At 38.7% G+C, this 15,662-nt stretch overlaps 1 protein-coding gene across 1 annotated transcript; it reads left to right on the forward strand.

The window, feature by feature from the left end:
- Nucleotides 1–15,240, forward strand: LOC135473194 (acid-sensing ion channel 2-like). Its single transcript, XM_064753036.1, has 8 exons — nucleotides 1–167; nucleotides 1,464–2,034; nucleotides 2,670–2,759; nucleotides 8,044–8,141; nucleotides 9,511–9,518; nucleotides 13,211–13,367; nucleotides 13,644–13,741; nucleotides 15,107–15,240. The coding sequence occupies exons 1-8, from the start codon at nucleotides 1–3 to the stop codon at nucleotides 15,238–15,240; spliced, it is 1,323 nt and encodes a 440-aa protein (XP_064609106.1).
- Nucleotides 15,241–15,662: the final 422 nt, after the last annotated feature.

Here is a 15,662-nt window from a genome sequence, read left to right on the forward strand (position 1 = left end):
ATGAAAACCGATGAGGTGAAATCAGAAAAAGTCAACAGCTGGGTGGATGAAGTCAAAGGCGTTTGCCCAGAAAAACGGAACCAGAAAACTAGTTTGTTTCAAGAATTCTCTCAAAATGCAACGGTACACGGACTTCGGCACACCTCTCAGCATGGTCTGTTTAGACGGTAAGTCAGCCTTATAAGCAGTTAAAGTCATACAATGGCATTCTTCTCAGTAATTTTCTATGTTTCGTTGACCATGGCCAGAAACAAAGAAGAATTTATACTGATAACAACAAAATTATATATTCAAAGAATTTTATTTTCGGAGTTACCACTATTTCTTATCTGTACTTTTTGTGCAGTATATTAGCTGGAAGCTTGATGAGCGGCTTCAAGTTTGAATGCCAGTCATCTTTTTTTGTCGATGATAACACTTAAATTTTGCATCCATAAAGAGCAAATGTCAAAGACGTTATATGGTGGCTATGTTTTACCCTCCTGGTTAAGAATCTGTCAAGAATTCTTTGTTTTTCAGCTAATATGAAAAAAATAAACGAATTTCATGATTCACCGTTTTTTTTCTTTTAAGCTAAAACTATTCTACTATCTGTTTTGTCTGCATAATCACGAATCCACAGAAGCAAGTTCTATGTACATTATTAATGCTTTTTGAGGAATTGTCTAAGCTATTGCTTGCCTAGTGCTATGCTTATCAATAGATTGCTCAGATTTATTAAGTTCCCATACACTACCACAGCAATGGGTTTAATTGCATCCGTGTTCTCTCAAAATCCTTGATATGAAATACAAAATTTCTGTGTTTCGTGACACAGGCTAAAAATTAACCTACTAAGCGAATTCAGAACTTGTATATCGATAACAAGGTGGCCCCTGTGGCCGAGGTGGTTAGTATGTCAGCGCGCAATGAACCAGGAGCCTTTGACCAATGCGGTTTCAAGTCCAATTCATGCTGGACCCCTCTCAAAGGAAGATGTGCCAGCAACCTGTGGATGGTGGTGGGTTTCCCTCGGGCCTCGCCCTGTTTCCTTCTTTCAAATTTTTAAAATGTGGTTGGCTTTTACAGTATTGAGATTCAATGGTTATTTCAAATACTAAATCACTAACAAGTTAATCAACGAAGCAATCAACGAACCAAAGGACAGTAACTCAATTCTGAAAGTCGTTGAAAAACAACAACATTGGATGTGCTTGGCTGTAGGAATAAGAAATATACTTTCAGAAAATCAAATCAACGAACCAATTGATGAATAAACCAAAGAATCAACCAAGCAATCAACCAACGAATCAATCAATCAACCAGCAAACTCTCCCACCAATCAGTCAGTCAGTTATTCAGTCATTAGATCAATCAATGGACCGATAAACCAACGGAACCGCCGACCTTTCAACCAAACAAGAAATGATTGAATCAGTCAGTGAAGCAATAAATCATCTTTCACTTCATTTGTTTCGTTACAGTGGCTTCTGGTGCGTGGCTTTTCTCAGTATGTTGTCGGGTTTGTTATATACGGTCTTCTCCCAGGTTGTTGTCATACTGGAGTACCCGACCATAACACAACAGAGCATGGAATTCACGGCTGGCCTGCCCTTTCCGGCCGTTACACTCTGTAGTTTAAACCTATTCCGGAAGTCTAGGATAGGCAACGATCCGGTTTTACGTCAGATGCAACTTGCCATGTCCGACTTGGGCCAAATGAGCCCGACCATTAACTGGAGCGATCCTATTTGGAACTATACCATGAATCAGAAGGAGATTGAGGAAATGGAGTTGTATTTGGAATACATAGGTCATCCTCTAGAGGAAACCCTCATGTTTTGCTCTTGGGACAGCAAAATCTACGAATGTAAGGATATTTTCAAAGTGCAGAAGATTGACTTCGGTATGTGTTTCACGTTCAACGGACGGTGGCAGAATGCAACTCCCAGGTACTCGATGCACAAGGGCAACAGGTACGGCCTCACGGTCGTAGCCAACATCATGCAAAACGAGTACATTCTGGGAGCTGACAATGACGTTGCCGGACTTAGGGTAAGTTATATCTGGAGACGTTTTGGTAGGTTGCTTCTTACTTTTGTTATTTATTTTTTTATTTATCTATTTTTCTATTTATTTATTTAAATAATCTTTTAGTTCTATGGGTGGAAGAAACCAGACTGGCTGGAATAACAACCGACCCTGAAATCAGCGCTGACTTCACACAGGGCACACCTATACACAGTACTTCCGAATACATTAAATTCACAGGAGGCCTATTTCACAAAACTTGTGTTTGTAAACACACAGTCATTTAGCCAACTACCGTCAGCAGGTTACGAAAAAATTTATCGACGGCATTTCACAACAGTAAAAGTTTCTAACGCTTACCCGTTTTTACCATACTCTGCAGCAATATTCTTTGCACACACATTGGCCTGAGTGGCCAAGGTGGTTAGCGAACCAGCGTGGCGCAATGACAAAGAGGCAATGCGGTCTGTGTGAGGTCTCACGCTGGCTAACCTGCAAATGATTGTGGGTTTCCGGGTTTCCTCCCGTCATAATGCCTGTCGCCGTCGTGTAAGCGAAATATTCTTGAGTACAGCGTAAAGTAGCAATCAATTGAACAAATAAATTAATAAATGTTTGAATCCATGTTTGAAATGCTCTGTCTTTTCTTCTACTGGCAGATGATTTTCACTCAAAATGACTCCTCAAAACAAGGATTATCTCTGACCTCACGCTGTACTGAGGAATATTTCACATATGATAGTGGCCAGGTGAGAGGAAACAGGACATAGCCCGGGAAACCCATTACTATCCGCAGGTCTTATTAAACCTTTTCAGTTATGACCGAAGAGGAAGACAGTATGCACTGGACTTAAACTCCCAGCCACCCATGGACCTCTTAACAAGCTCTTAACAAGCTCTTAACATCGTCCTGCTGAGCCAACACGCTAACCACGGAGACTCCCATTGATATAGCTGTGTTGATTACAGTGTGCACAGAACTCATCCTGTCAATTCACTGACTAAGCTCACAGTCGTGTTCAAATAGGCATTAGAGCATGAAGCTTCCACTGTTAACATATGGACCATCATTTACTACATCTATAAAAGCAAACAAACGGTATATGGAAACTTACATTAAAATAGTTCCAACCTGCATTTTGAATATTTAAAGCTTTTTAAATATGAAGCTTTTGAAGCTTTTATTTCAATTAGACAAAAGACACATTTCCAGAAGTAGCATTCATGAACACAAAAATATGTGAAATACAGGTGAAATATTGATGAGTACGGCGTGGAACAGCAATCAAATAAATACATAAATAAATATATAACTTCATTATTTGGCCAAGACGACTTACTTGGCTACTGATTAGTGTAAAATAAACCCTTTAATGACAGATTTACTGACGTGCCAAAGATGGTTTATGATCATATATGATCACTTTCCGCATTTACTCCATGTACTGTTCACATCGGAGATTCAGTTTATTATCATTTATAATTAAATATGAACAATGGAACTTGATTACTGTGTAAATCCTGTAGATCACGATTTAGCCTGACTTGTTCAAGCGGTGCCTAGTGCATGGCTGGGTACACTGTTCATTAAATCATGTGACCGTTGATTGTGCACCATGTTTATGTTTGTTCCATTTATGTTTTTTTTAACGTTTTTGCTCATACAAAATGTAATCGAAATGAAATACTCTCCGGTCTTGCTTACCACTCAGCCACTAGCTCTCAGCTTAATGGTTGGTAGTGAACATACCAATGAAGGCAGAACTTTTTCTAAAAAGTCCTTCCGTTTTTCAGCTCAGAGGAACTGGGGCACTCAGATTTTGACTCTCACATTTCTGACACATCAACCCAATGCACTTTCCCTGAATTTGACAACCCTTGTTTTAACACGATTGATATTAATGTTACGGAAGGTACGCAGTATCTTACTAATGGCTCCTCAGAGGAACTTGAGTTTTGGCGTGTTTTAAACGAACATCAATCAAACTATTACCTCGAAAATTCATGTAACGAGCTGGCAACTTTGCTCGACTCATTTCTCGACTCTAGCATTTTGTATTTTCTTCATTTTAATGCTCGCAGTCTTCGGAAACATCATTCAGTGATTGTCCCATATTTAGAATCACTGCAGCATACATTCGCCATCATTGGTATGTCAGAAAGCTGGCTCACTCCTGGAACTGAGGGTTTGTATAAAATTCCCAACTACGCTTCGTTTTCCTCGTCTCGCTCCAAACGGAAGAGTGGGGGTCTTATTCTTTTTGTCCATAGCAGTATAAATGAATGTTTCGTCAGAGATGACCTTTCTCAAGTTGATGAAAACGGAGAATACCGATGTCTATGTTGAGAAATTGAAATAAATAACGAAAAGTATCTTACTGGGTTATTTATAGATCCCTAAGGAGAGATCTTTACTACTTTAACGAACAGCTTAGTGCATTATTAGATAAAATAAAAACACAGAGAAAGTTTTGTACAATTTTTTGGTGACTCTCAACAACTATCTGTTCAAATGTCATCAACATGTCCTCTCAAAAGGCTTTTTAGGAATCCTTATATTATGTGCCCCCCCCCCCCCCCACTGATCAACAAATCAACAAGAATAACTACAAGTACAGCAATTTTGACAGACAATTTATACACGAATAATCTGATTCAAACGTAACATCTTGAATCTTACAAACTGACATTACAGATCATCTACCAATAATCTACATCAAAAAGTTATCACATGCAAAAGACCATACATCAAAAAGCGTGGAGTACATAAAACTAAGAAACCCATCAGAAAATAACAAAACAAATTTTAGAATCCTATCCGATAGCACTGACTGGGAAGAAACGAGGCTTATGATGTTATGATCACCAAAATAGATGACAGTCAAACTTTCCCTTCATAAATATCAACGGAAATTCTAACAGGTCAAAACCATGGGTTACCCCAACAATATTTAGCTCAATTAAAGAGGAAAAATATATTGCATAAATAGCATCTAAAGGGCAACAACAAAGAAACAAGATTCATACAGGAAATACAGAATTAAACTGAACCACATACTGTATTACGCGCAGCAAAAAAGAATTCTTCCGATCAGAAATTTAATTCAGTAAATAAAAACATTAAAGAAACAATTTAATTGAAACAAAAATTAATAAGAAACTACCAATCTCGTTCACCACTGATGGTGTAAAATGACTGATCCGAAAAAATTGCATATGGCTTTAACACTTATTTTAATGACATTCCAAATAAACCAGCATCCAAGTTATCGCTTGCCTCAAATTGTTTCAGAATTTGCCTTCCACCAATCAACCCACCAAACTTTTCACTAGGCTTTTTTTAGATATGGTGAAGCTCTTAAAACAATTACAAAATTTGAAAAACAGTTCACCTGAAAAGTACTTTTCGAAAATCGGAAACAAAAAAGAAAGAAAATCATTAGGGGTAACCATTCTACGATTCATGCTCTGATTCCAGTCGACAGCGAAACTAGTGAAAGTTTGTGAATCATATAAATTTTGCATATCTCAATTTCTTGACGCAAAGCATTCGATATCATCGATCATAATACCCTGTTAGGAAAACTAAACATTATGGTGTTACCGGCTTATCCAATAGGTGGTCCGAAAGTTGTCTATTTATCCGGAAACACTGTTTGCTCTATGATAACATCCAATCATCATTCAAACTTCATTACACTGGGGTTTCTCAAAGTTCTATTCTTGGTCCTTTTCTGTTTTTGATTCATCGTGTATGCATCTAAGCCTTGAAATTATTCTGTTTTGCCGATGACATAGGGCCTTTTTATACGACTCCGATGCAATAGTATTAAATCCAAAAATAAAGGACGAATTCGATAAGCTTTATCAATGGTTGTGGAGTAACAATTTAGGCGTTCTCACTCACTCACATCAGAAATTCTCTTAAGAAAAGAACGTTATATATTCTTTATTATGACCTTGTATATCCCTTTCTTACTTATTGCAATATTGTGTGGGGTAACACTTACACAACCACAGCTCTCCTCTCCCAGATGCGCCCTCGAAAAACGTAGTGTCTCATTAATTTACCCCCACCCCCCCACCCCACCCCTCCCAAATGATCATACTGGCGCATTGTTTAAGCAAAAACAAACTGTTTTTCGATTGAAGCTATTAGCTTATTTCGAATAAACCAGTTAATTTTTAAGTGCACACACAGTCCTCATCTACTCCCGTCTTATCTCAATTCTTTTTTTATTAAACAACCATCGGTGCATCATTACAACATACGTTGATCTAAGTTGATCTTCCTCAGTCAACTTAGAGAGATCTTTCCATAAACCCAGTGTGGGTTTCTGCACTTGTAAGATAAAATATATCAAAAAGAATGGAATAACTTGCCCTCTGACTTAAAATAGCATGATCGTGTTTTTCTTTCAAATCCAGGTTAAAGTTTACATCATTGATTTCCGTCAGTCAGGCCAGAGTGTACTTAAATCGCTGCCATCCAAATGTATATATCTTAATTTGAATTGACTCTGAAAAAATCGTCACTCCTAGCTCCGGTATATTGAGTACCACTATCTATTCTTAGTTCAACGATGTGTATCTCACAATATTTACATATTAATACGCGGGCGATTTTGGTTCTAGCTGTCACACTATTAAGAATTTGTTTCATGATTTTCGATTGTTCTGCTTACAAGTTTTATTAGTCTAATGTCTACTAAATACCCTTATATGTTCATAATCCGCATTACCTTACATCAACTCCAAACGGGATGAAACAAGCCCTGTGGGCCAGGGACCGCCACATCACTATAACTTATTTACTCTCAGATAGCAGTATTTTCTTTGTTTATGCATACATTTCTTACACAATGCTTTCATGTGTCCTACTGCGTATCTGGTGAGACACAAAAAAAATGAAATGAAAAATGAAGGTCAGAAAATTGTCAGGTACCTGGCAAGGTTTTCATGGCTTTAAACTAGACTGCTCTCGTAACTGGAAACATCGTTGATTGATTGGCTTATTTATTGGTACTCTAGATTATTTCACTTATACGATGGCGTTATGGTGGGAAGGAAACAGGACAAAGCATGGAGGAACACCATTACTATCCGCAGGTTTGCTGGCAAACTTTTCCACATTCGACCGGAGAGAAAAGCAGCATAAGGCCCTATGTCGTTTATATATACTGTAAGTGTTTCATTATGTTGTATTCCTGGAAAATCAGGATTCTTTTGAAGACAAGGACTCCAAGATCCCTGGTCCCTTTTCATTGTTATAATATTATTGTATGTTAAATATTATGGCAACACAACATTTTAAGTAATTCAAGATCAGTGACGTCTTATAAATTGCAATTAACATTTTTTGCCATATTCTCCACGACCCACGGTTTCAGGGATAATATAAGTTGCTGCGATTTAAGCATCTATATGAACAATCAGAATAAATATCGAAATCCTGTTAAATTGCCAAGAGCCGTATTTCACCGTGTTCCAATTGTTACACTGTTCACGCTGTTCTAGTTTTACTATCTATACTGTAAGTCTTTTATTGTATCGTGCTGCCTTCGCACGATAAACGGTAGGCCACGGGAGTCACCCAAAAACATTTTTGTGTTCATGTAAAACGCAAATCAAATAAAAAAGTCGGGCCTCCTTGGCAAAGGGGGATAGCACGCATGCGCGGCGCAATGACCGAGAAGCCTCTCAACAACAGGGTCGGGGTAAGCTCAAGTCTAGCTCTTGCTGGGGCCTCCTCTCTAGCCGAACGTGGAAGGTCGGTTAGCAGCCTATGGATGATTGTGGTTCTCCTCCGGGTTCGGTCGGTTCTTCTTCCCACTATCATGCCGTCGTATAAATGAAATATTGTCAAGCACTCCGTAAAACACCAATCAAATAAATAAAAAATTAAATAAAAAAGAACAACTCATTCGATCATGTTCACTAAAATATTAAAATTTCCACATCAAATAACACTTTCCAATATTAGGCTCAAAGGATTTGTTGATATACATTATGTTTATGGTTTGTGATTGTCAGGTGTTACTGCATGACCCAGAAGAAACTCCTCTGGTAGAAGGAAGAGGGTTTAATGTGGCGCCGGGAAAAGCAACCAAAGGCTCTCTGAACTTAAGCAGGTTAGAACTATACATATCCCATGTTTGTGATATTTCATATTGTATATAACTTTATGCAAATTGTTACTGAAACAGAACATGCCGTAATGTGGTGTAATGTTTGTCAAAAAATATCATCATTATTACATTTTTGTCATACATGTCATTAACCGAGAGACAAATTATGAGAGAATGTGATAGTTGTCGTGTGAATTTTTAGACATATCACACATGAACTGGATAGCCTGATCAAACCTGATTGATACAGCTCCTCCAACAAGTTGGAGTTGCGGTATGAGGCCAATTCAAATTCTTTCCAAAATCTTTCACTGCTTTATGGAAATCTTTGCATTTTAATTTAATTTTAGGGACTTTGATATGTGAATGTCGATGAAGTTCGATGGACATTACCTTTTCAGAAGTCTAATGTATAATAAATAATAATAAACTATAACCCTAATCTAACATCGGGAAGAAAGATGTAACCTTACTTTGTGAATTCCTGATTTGCAGGTAAACTTATCTTCCGCCGCCATATAAGTTACCGTTTGGATGGTGTGCACAAATACCTCGGCGCCGGACTTTCAGAACATGCTGACGTTGTAACGATCGCTATGACACCATGGCGTGTACGTCGAATGTCGCTATCACTATATCTACAAAGTTTGTGGATGTAGGGCAGTATTTGACAAAGGTAAACCTGAACGCTATCCATAATACACTATGACCATTGTGTTTATATTATATGTTTATTGATGTTTATTGATATTTATTAAGAAGTGGTTAGGAAAAAGTAGAGATAACGCACTGTCAAATAATATAATCTTGGTTACCTCGGATAATGGGTGCCAACAGGCCTAAAATGTCATAGCTATTTTATTCTGATGTACTTGTCGTAAAACAACTTTTAATGTGCAATTCTTATGATGCCATATAATGGAAACCGGAAAGACGATGTCCGCGTCCACTCATGTCATAGAAAAAACTCGCGTCCCAAATGGTGATACTTGATAACATGGCGACCCTTTCGATTTGATCGGAGTGTGCGATTCTACTTTCTTTGAACTGGGATATCTCGCTTAAGCATCACGAAAGGAAAAGTCTTTCGTGGGATACTTTGCCTACATACATTTGGTTTTAGTGGTGTCCTTTCTTTTATGGAAGATATAACCTGATTTAACAAAACAGTTCTGTTTATCAAAACAATGTTTAGAGTACGGCGTAAAACACCACTTAAATAAGTGTATGTATATATATATATATATATATATATATATATATATATATATATATATATATATATATAAATGAATCAAAACTGCGTTTGGTGCGTTTTTTGTCAAATATGGTGACAATTATAAATTGTTATGAATTCTGTGTCTTGGGGCAGCCATGATGGTATGTCCAAGGTTTAAGTTTCGCTTACTCCTCCCCCTCTCTCCCGAAAACAACTTTTAAGTTACGCTTACCGCCCCACCCTCCCAAAAAAAACAACCTTGTGATACCCTTGTGATACTTTTTGAAAATATGGATCGGTTACACATCCGTATATTTAGTTTATAGCACTAGTAATTTTAAATTAAGAAAGATAATATACTGCAGTAACAAACGTATGATTTTGAAAAACAACCATGCATAGAGATCATCTGAAAGTTTCGTCCTATTAAATTTTTTTACCAGGAAACGCCACACCGTGCAGCGGAAGGGATATCTTGGAATGTTACGTTCCAACATTTGGTGAGTTCAGCATCTGATTATTTTACCAGACGAACACAAGTTTATGGCCATCGATGAGACATGGTTTAGACGTGCTACTGATTCGAAATTGAGATGTCATGATAGTTATTAATGTCTTTGTTTGATTAGTGTGCTCATGAATAGTTGCATGGATTTAGAAAACTAGAATACCTGGCATAACAACTGGAATACAGCTATTAATTTTTGAATCATCTCAATTCAATGAATGTTATCTACCAGGCTATTTCAAAATCCCAAAGCATTTATACCACTGGTCTATATCCCGTCGAAAAACGATCTATTCAACGGGAACACATTCATGTCAACACAAATTCGATCGATCATTCGCTTTGGCTTTCGGCGCCCGTAAATCTGACTTATGTCATGTCAGTAAAACTTTGGTTTTCTCCTACGTAAACCTGACTGCTGGCATGTCAGTAAACTTTGGTTTTCTCCACCCGTAAACCTGACTGCTGCCATGTCATTAAAACTTTTTTTTTTCCACCCGTAAACCAGACTGCTGTCATGTCAGTAAAACTGTGGGTTTACTGTACTCGTAAACCTGACTGCTGTCATGTCATTAAAACTTTGGTTTTCTCCACCCGTAAACCTGACTACTGTCATGTCAGTAAAACTGTGGTTTACTGTACTCGTAAACCTGACTGCTGTCATGTCATTAAAACTTTGGTTTTCTCCACCCGTAAACCTGACTACTGTCATGTCAGTAAAACTGTGGTTTACTGTACTCGTAAACCAGACTGCTGTCATGTCAGTAAAACTTTGGTTTTCTCCACCCGCAAACCTGACTACTGTCATGTCAGTAAAACTGTGGTTTACTGTACTCGTAAACCAGACTGCTGTCATGTCAGTAAAACTTTGGTTTTCTCCACCCGCAAACCTGACTACTGTCATGTCAGTAAAACTGTGGTTTACTGTACTCGTAAACCAGACTGCTGTCATGTCATTAAAACTGTGGTTTTCACCACCCGTAAACCAGACTGCTGTCATGTCAGTAAAACTTTGGTTTTCTCCACCCGCAAACCTGACTACTGTCATGTCAGTAAAACTGTGGTTTACTGTACTCGTAAACCAGACTGCTGCCATGCCAGTAAAACTTTGGTTTTCCCCACCCGTAAACCTGACGGCTGTCGTCTCAGTAAAACTTTGGTTTTCGGCACCCGTAAACCTGACTGCTGCCATGTCAGTAAAACTGTGGTTTACTGTACTCGTAAACCTGACTGCTGCCATGTCAGTTAAACCTTTTTTTGCGTACCCGTAAGCTTGACTACTGTTATGTCTGTAAAACTTTGGTTTTCTCCATCCGTAAACCTGACTGCTGTCGTGTCAGTAAAACTTTGGTTTTCTCCACCCGTAAACCTGATCACTGTCATGTCAGTAAAACTTTGGTTTTCCCCACCCGTAAACCTGACGGCTGTCGTCTCAGTAAAACTTTGGTTTTCGGCACCCGTAAACCTGACTGCTGCCATGTCAGTAAAACTGTGGTTTACTGTACTCGTAAACCTGACTGCTGCCATGTCAGTTAAACCTTTTTTTGCGTACCCGTAAGCTTGACTACTGTTATGTCTGTAAAACTTTGGTTTTCTCCATCCGTAAACCTGACTGCTGTCGTGTCAGTAAAACTTTGGTTTTCTCCACCCGTAAACCTGATCACTGTCATGTCAGTAAAACTTTGGTTTTCCCCACCCGTAAACCTGACGGCTGTCGTCTCAGTAAAACTTTGGTTTTCGGCACCCGTAAACCTGACTGCTGCCATGTCAGTAAAACTGTGGTTTACTGTACTCGTAAACCTGACTGCTGCCATGTCAGTTAAACCTTTTTTTGCGTACCCGTAAGCTTGACTACTGTTATGTCTGTAAAACTTTGGTTTTCTCCATCCGTAAACCTGACTGCTGTCGTGTCAGTAAAACTTTGGTTTTCTCCACCCGTAAACCTGATCACTGTCATGTCAGTAAAACTTTGGTTTTCCCCACCCGTAAACCTGACGGCTGTCGTCTCAGTAAAACTTTGGTTTTCGGCACCCGTAAACCTGACTGCTGCCATGTCAGTAAAACTGTGGTTTACTGTACTCGTAAACCTGACTGCTGCCATGTCAGTTAAACCTTTTTTTGCGTACCCGTAAGCTTGACTACTGTTATGTCTGTAAAACTTTGGTTTTCTCCATCCGTAAACCTGACTGCTGTCGTGTCAGTAAAACTTTGGTTTTCTCCACCCGTAAACCTGATCACTGTCATGTCAGTAAAACTTTGGTTTTCTACACCCGCAAACCAGACTGCTGTCATGTCAATAAAACTTTGGTTTTCCGCACCCATAAACCTGATTGCTGCCATGTCAGTAAAACTGTGGTTTACTGTACCCGTCAACCTGACTGCTGCCATGTCAGTAAAACTTTGGTTTTCGCCACCCGTAAACCTGACTTCTGTCATGTCAGTAAAACTTTTGTTTTCTACACCCGTAGACCTAATTGCTGCCATGCCAGTAAAACTTTGGTTTTCTCCACTTGCAAACCTGACTGCAGTCATGTCGGTAAAACTTTCTTTTTCTCCACCCGTAAACCTGACTGCTGTCATGTCAATAAAACTGTGGTTTTCTCCACCCGTAAACCTGACTACTGTCATGTCAGTAAAACTTTGGTTTTCTCCACCCGTAAACCTGACTGCAGTCATGTCAGTAAAACTGTGGTTTTCTCCACTCGTAAACCTGACTGCTGCCGTGTCAGTAAAACTTTAGTTTTGTCCACCCGTAAGTCTGACTGCCGTCATGTCAGTAAAACTGTGGTTTTCTCCACTCGTAAACCTGACTGCTGTCATGTCAGTAAAACTGTGGTTTTCTCAGCGTTAACCGTCAACCAACCACTCTATGTAATAATGAATCAAGCAGTCAGTCAGCCAATCAGCCAATCAATCAAATGAATCATGTCAATCAATCAATTGATTGCGATGAAGGCTATGGCCGCGCGTTTGCGAGGCTTTTTGGTTCAATCACAACTTCAGGGACTTTTTGAGATTTCCCGGTCTTTGGGACTTTGCAACATGGCGACTCCCTAGAGATCTGAACAGCCCCTGTTCGGAAGCGTAGCTTGCACTCCTGCAAATCCTTCAGTGTCTGATGTACACAGCTTCCGTCCTATTAAATCGTCGTGGTTTACAGCTAGTCTTCTTAGAAATATTCTCATTCGTGATATCTGAGACAAACTTTCGAATCACACAGAGTATGCTTCAATGACCATCTTGATGGGAATTTTGACACGCTTACAGGTAGAATTATTTTGATTTGTCGGAGGATGTGGCGTTAAGCCATTCATTCTTCATGTCATCTTGCTATTTGCGTTGTAGAACGTTTCATGACTGAGAACATCGCCTGGACGTGTGGCTGTCCAATCCCGTGTAAGATGAACATCTACAACGCGGAGGTTTCTATGGGGGATTATCCGTCTTCTGCTCTAATGGAGGAGATACAGACCATGTTCAATCTAAACACAACTGAGGCAGAGTAAGTGAGTCAACCACACCAAGACTCAAAGTGAAGACCGAGATACAGTTTATGTAAATTAATGCGAAATCTCGATATTCTGCGCCAATTCTCTTCAACAACAACAGCAACCAAAATGATAGGACTGACAGGTGAATACCAGTCTATAGTATTTGATTAACTCGGCAAACAAAGCTGCGTGTGTCAAGTTGAAGTTTAAAAGTTTTAACTACTTTCACAACGTTGTAAAATTTAAATTAAATGCACTTATTTATTGACAAATCATCTTACTTGCAGGTTTCGGAACAATTATCTCAAGCTTACCTTGGCGTATGATGAATTCCTGATTGAGTCTATCAATCAAGTTCCAGAGTATGACTTCGAGTCAATTATGGGTAAGTAAGCAATTACAGGTAGAAGTATTTGCTGACTTTCGTAAATTACTCTCTGAACACAAAACCCAGCCAATTTGTAAAGTAAGCAAACCGTTGACAGGTATAACTACATGTATGAAGTAGGCAAACAGTTACAGGTATCTGCATGACGAGCTCAAATTACGCTCTAACACAAAATCTACTAAAACCATCAAGTAAATATATAATTAATCCCATTAATCAGACAGTTGCAATTTAGGCCATGTTGTAGTTTTAGTAGTAACACCGAGGAGGAAGGGGATACTGACATAAATCCACCGCGTGTTATAGACTGATATTAGAATTTCTCGTGTGGATCTCCGTGGCCGAGGCGGTTATTGTGTCAGCGCAGTGAAGTTACCCAGATGCCTGTTAGCAATGCGGTCACTGTGGGTTCAGGTCCAGCTCATGCTGGCTTCCTCTCCGGCCGTACGTGGAAAGGTCTGCCAGCAGCCTGCGGATGGTCGTGTGTTTCCCCCGGGCTCTGCCCGGTTTCCTCCCAACATAATACTGGCCGACAGCGTATAAGTGAAATATTTTTGATTTCTTGGTTGGAATATTCATCAATCAACTAAACAGGTAAATAGAGCTTTTTGAAGATTCGTTTCTCCTTTTACAACAAATAGTGAAGAGATACGTTACCAAAGCCGTTGCACATAGCGGGCAACACCTTTGTAAAATTAGGCCCTGAAGAACAACAAACTTGTCTATTTACATAATAGCGCGACCATTCACATTAAGGGTCATACGAAAATTTTTTTGAGTCTGCGGAAGTCATTCCATTCAGGGATCACTGACTGGCTCTCTATACCACGTCCTATATGTCGGACCATTCATCATATACACGTATTCATAGCCAAGGTCGTTAAATCAAGGAATCAGAACTTTCTTACCACCTATGACAGTGGTCGCTGTTCTGGTTTTACTCACTCTCTCTACTGTAAATCATTGATTTATTACACTGTCCTCAACTAAACATCCCCGAGGCCTGATCCCTTTGCATTATTTTGGGTTAATTGTATATTAAATGTGATGACAACACAGCATTCTGATTATTTCTAGACAAGTGACATCTAAAAAATTGTACTTAACATCAATGCATTTTATTAACCTCAATCTGCTTAAGCTATAGTTCTTGGGGGAGTTCAGTTTGTTACTATTTAAGCATTTTACATGAATAGTTAAAATATAACCCTACCATTTAAAGAGATTACACTTGGGATTTATATGTCACAATTCATCTTTGGGCGCGTTGTCTCTTAATGGTTGACCTATATAAAGTTACATGTTGCGTTGGAACTTTTCTGAATACACAACCACTTTAATATATTACCTTTTCAATTCCAGGTACCATCGGGGGTCAGCTGGGCATTTTCATTGGCGCAAGTCTGTTGAGCATATTGGAGTTTCTTGAATTCGGATTGGAGATTATCTTTTTCAAGGTTTTGAGGATGGGGAATAAAACAAGGCCTCAGTCGTAGCGATTTTAAATCAGAAAGGCTTGAGGCGACAAAAATTCTAACAGTGTAGTATCACGGATCTAGCACATGTACTATAGCATATCTATTGCATTAATACTAATGTTATTATTTACATTTTTTATCCATGATTTTTATACGCCACCAATGAAAAAGAGACTTGTAAACAGTATTTTTCTTTAATACGAGTCAACGTATCATGTGCCACAGTAACGTAATCATAATAATAATGCTTTTCACATGATTTTTCCCTAATTTGAACCATCCATAAAAGAAGATTTTTCTCCAATGCGAGTCAATCTATTTAATAGTATATTATTAACAGGCTTTGTTTGCTTTTAATTGCTAAATTGAATATTTTTTATTGATAAAGACGAGCCATGTGTCGGAATAATACAGGCATTTGATAAAAGCAATATATATAT

The sequence above is a fragment of the Liolophura sinensis genome, chromosome 8 (genome assembly GCF_032854445.1).
Source record: "Liolophura sinensis isolate JHLJ2023 chromosome 8, CUHK_Ljap_v2, whole genome shotgun sequence".
In the NCBI taxonomy this organism is placed as follows: Eukaryota; Metazoa; Mollusca; class Polyplacophora; order Chitonida; family Chitonidae; genus Liolophura; species Liolophura sinensis.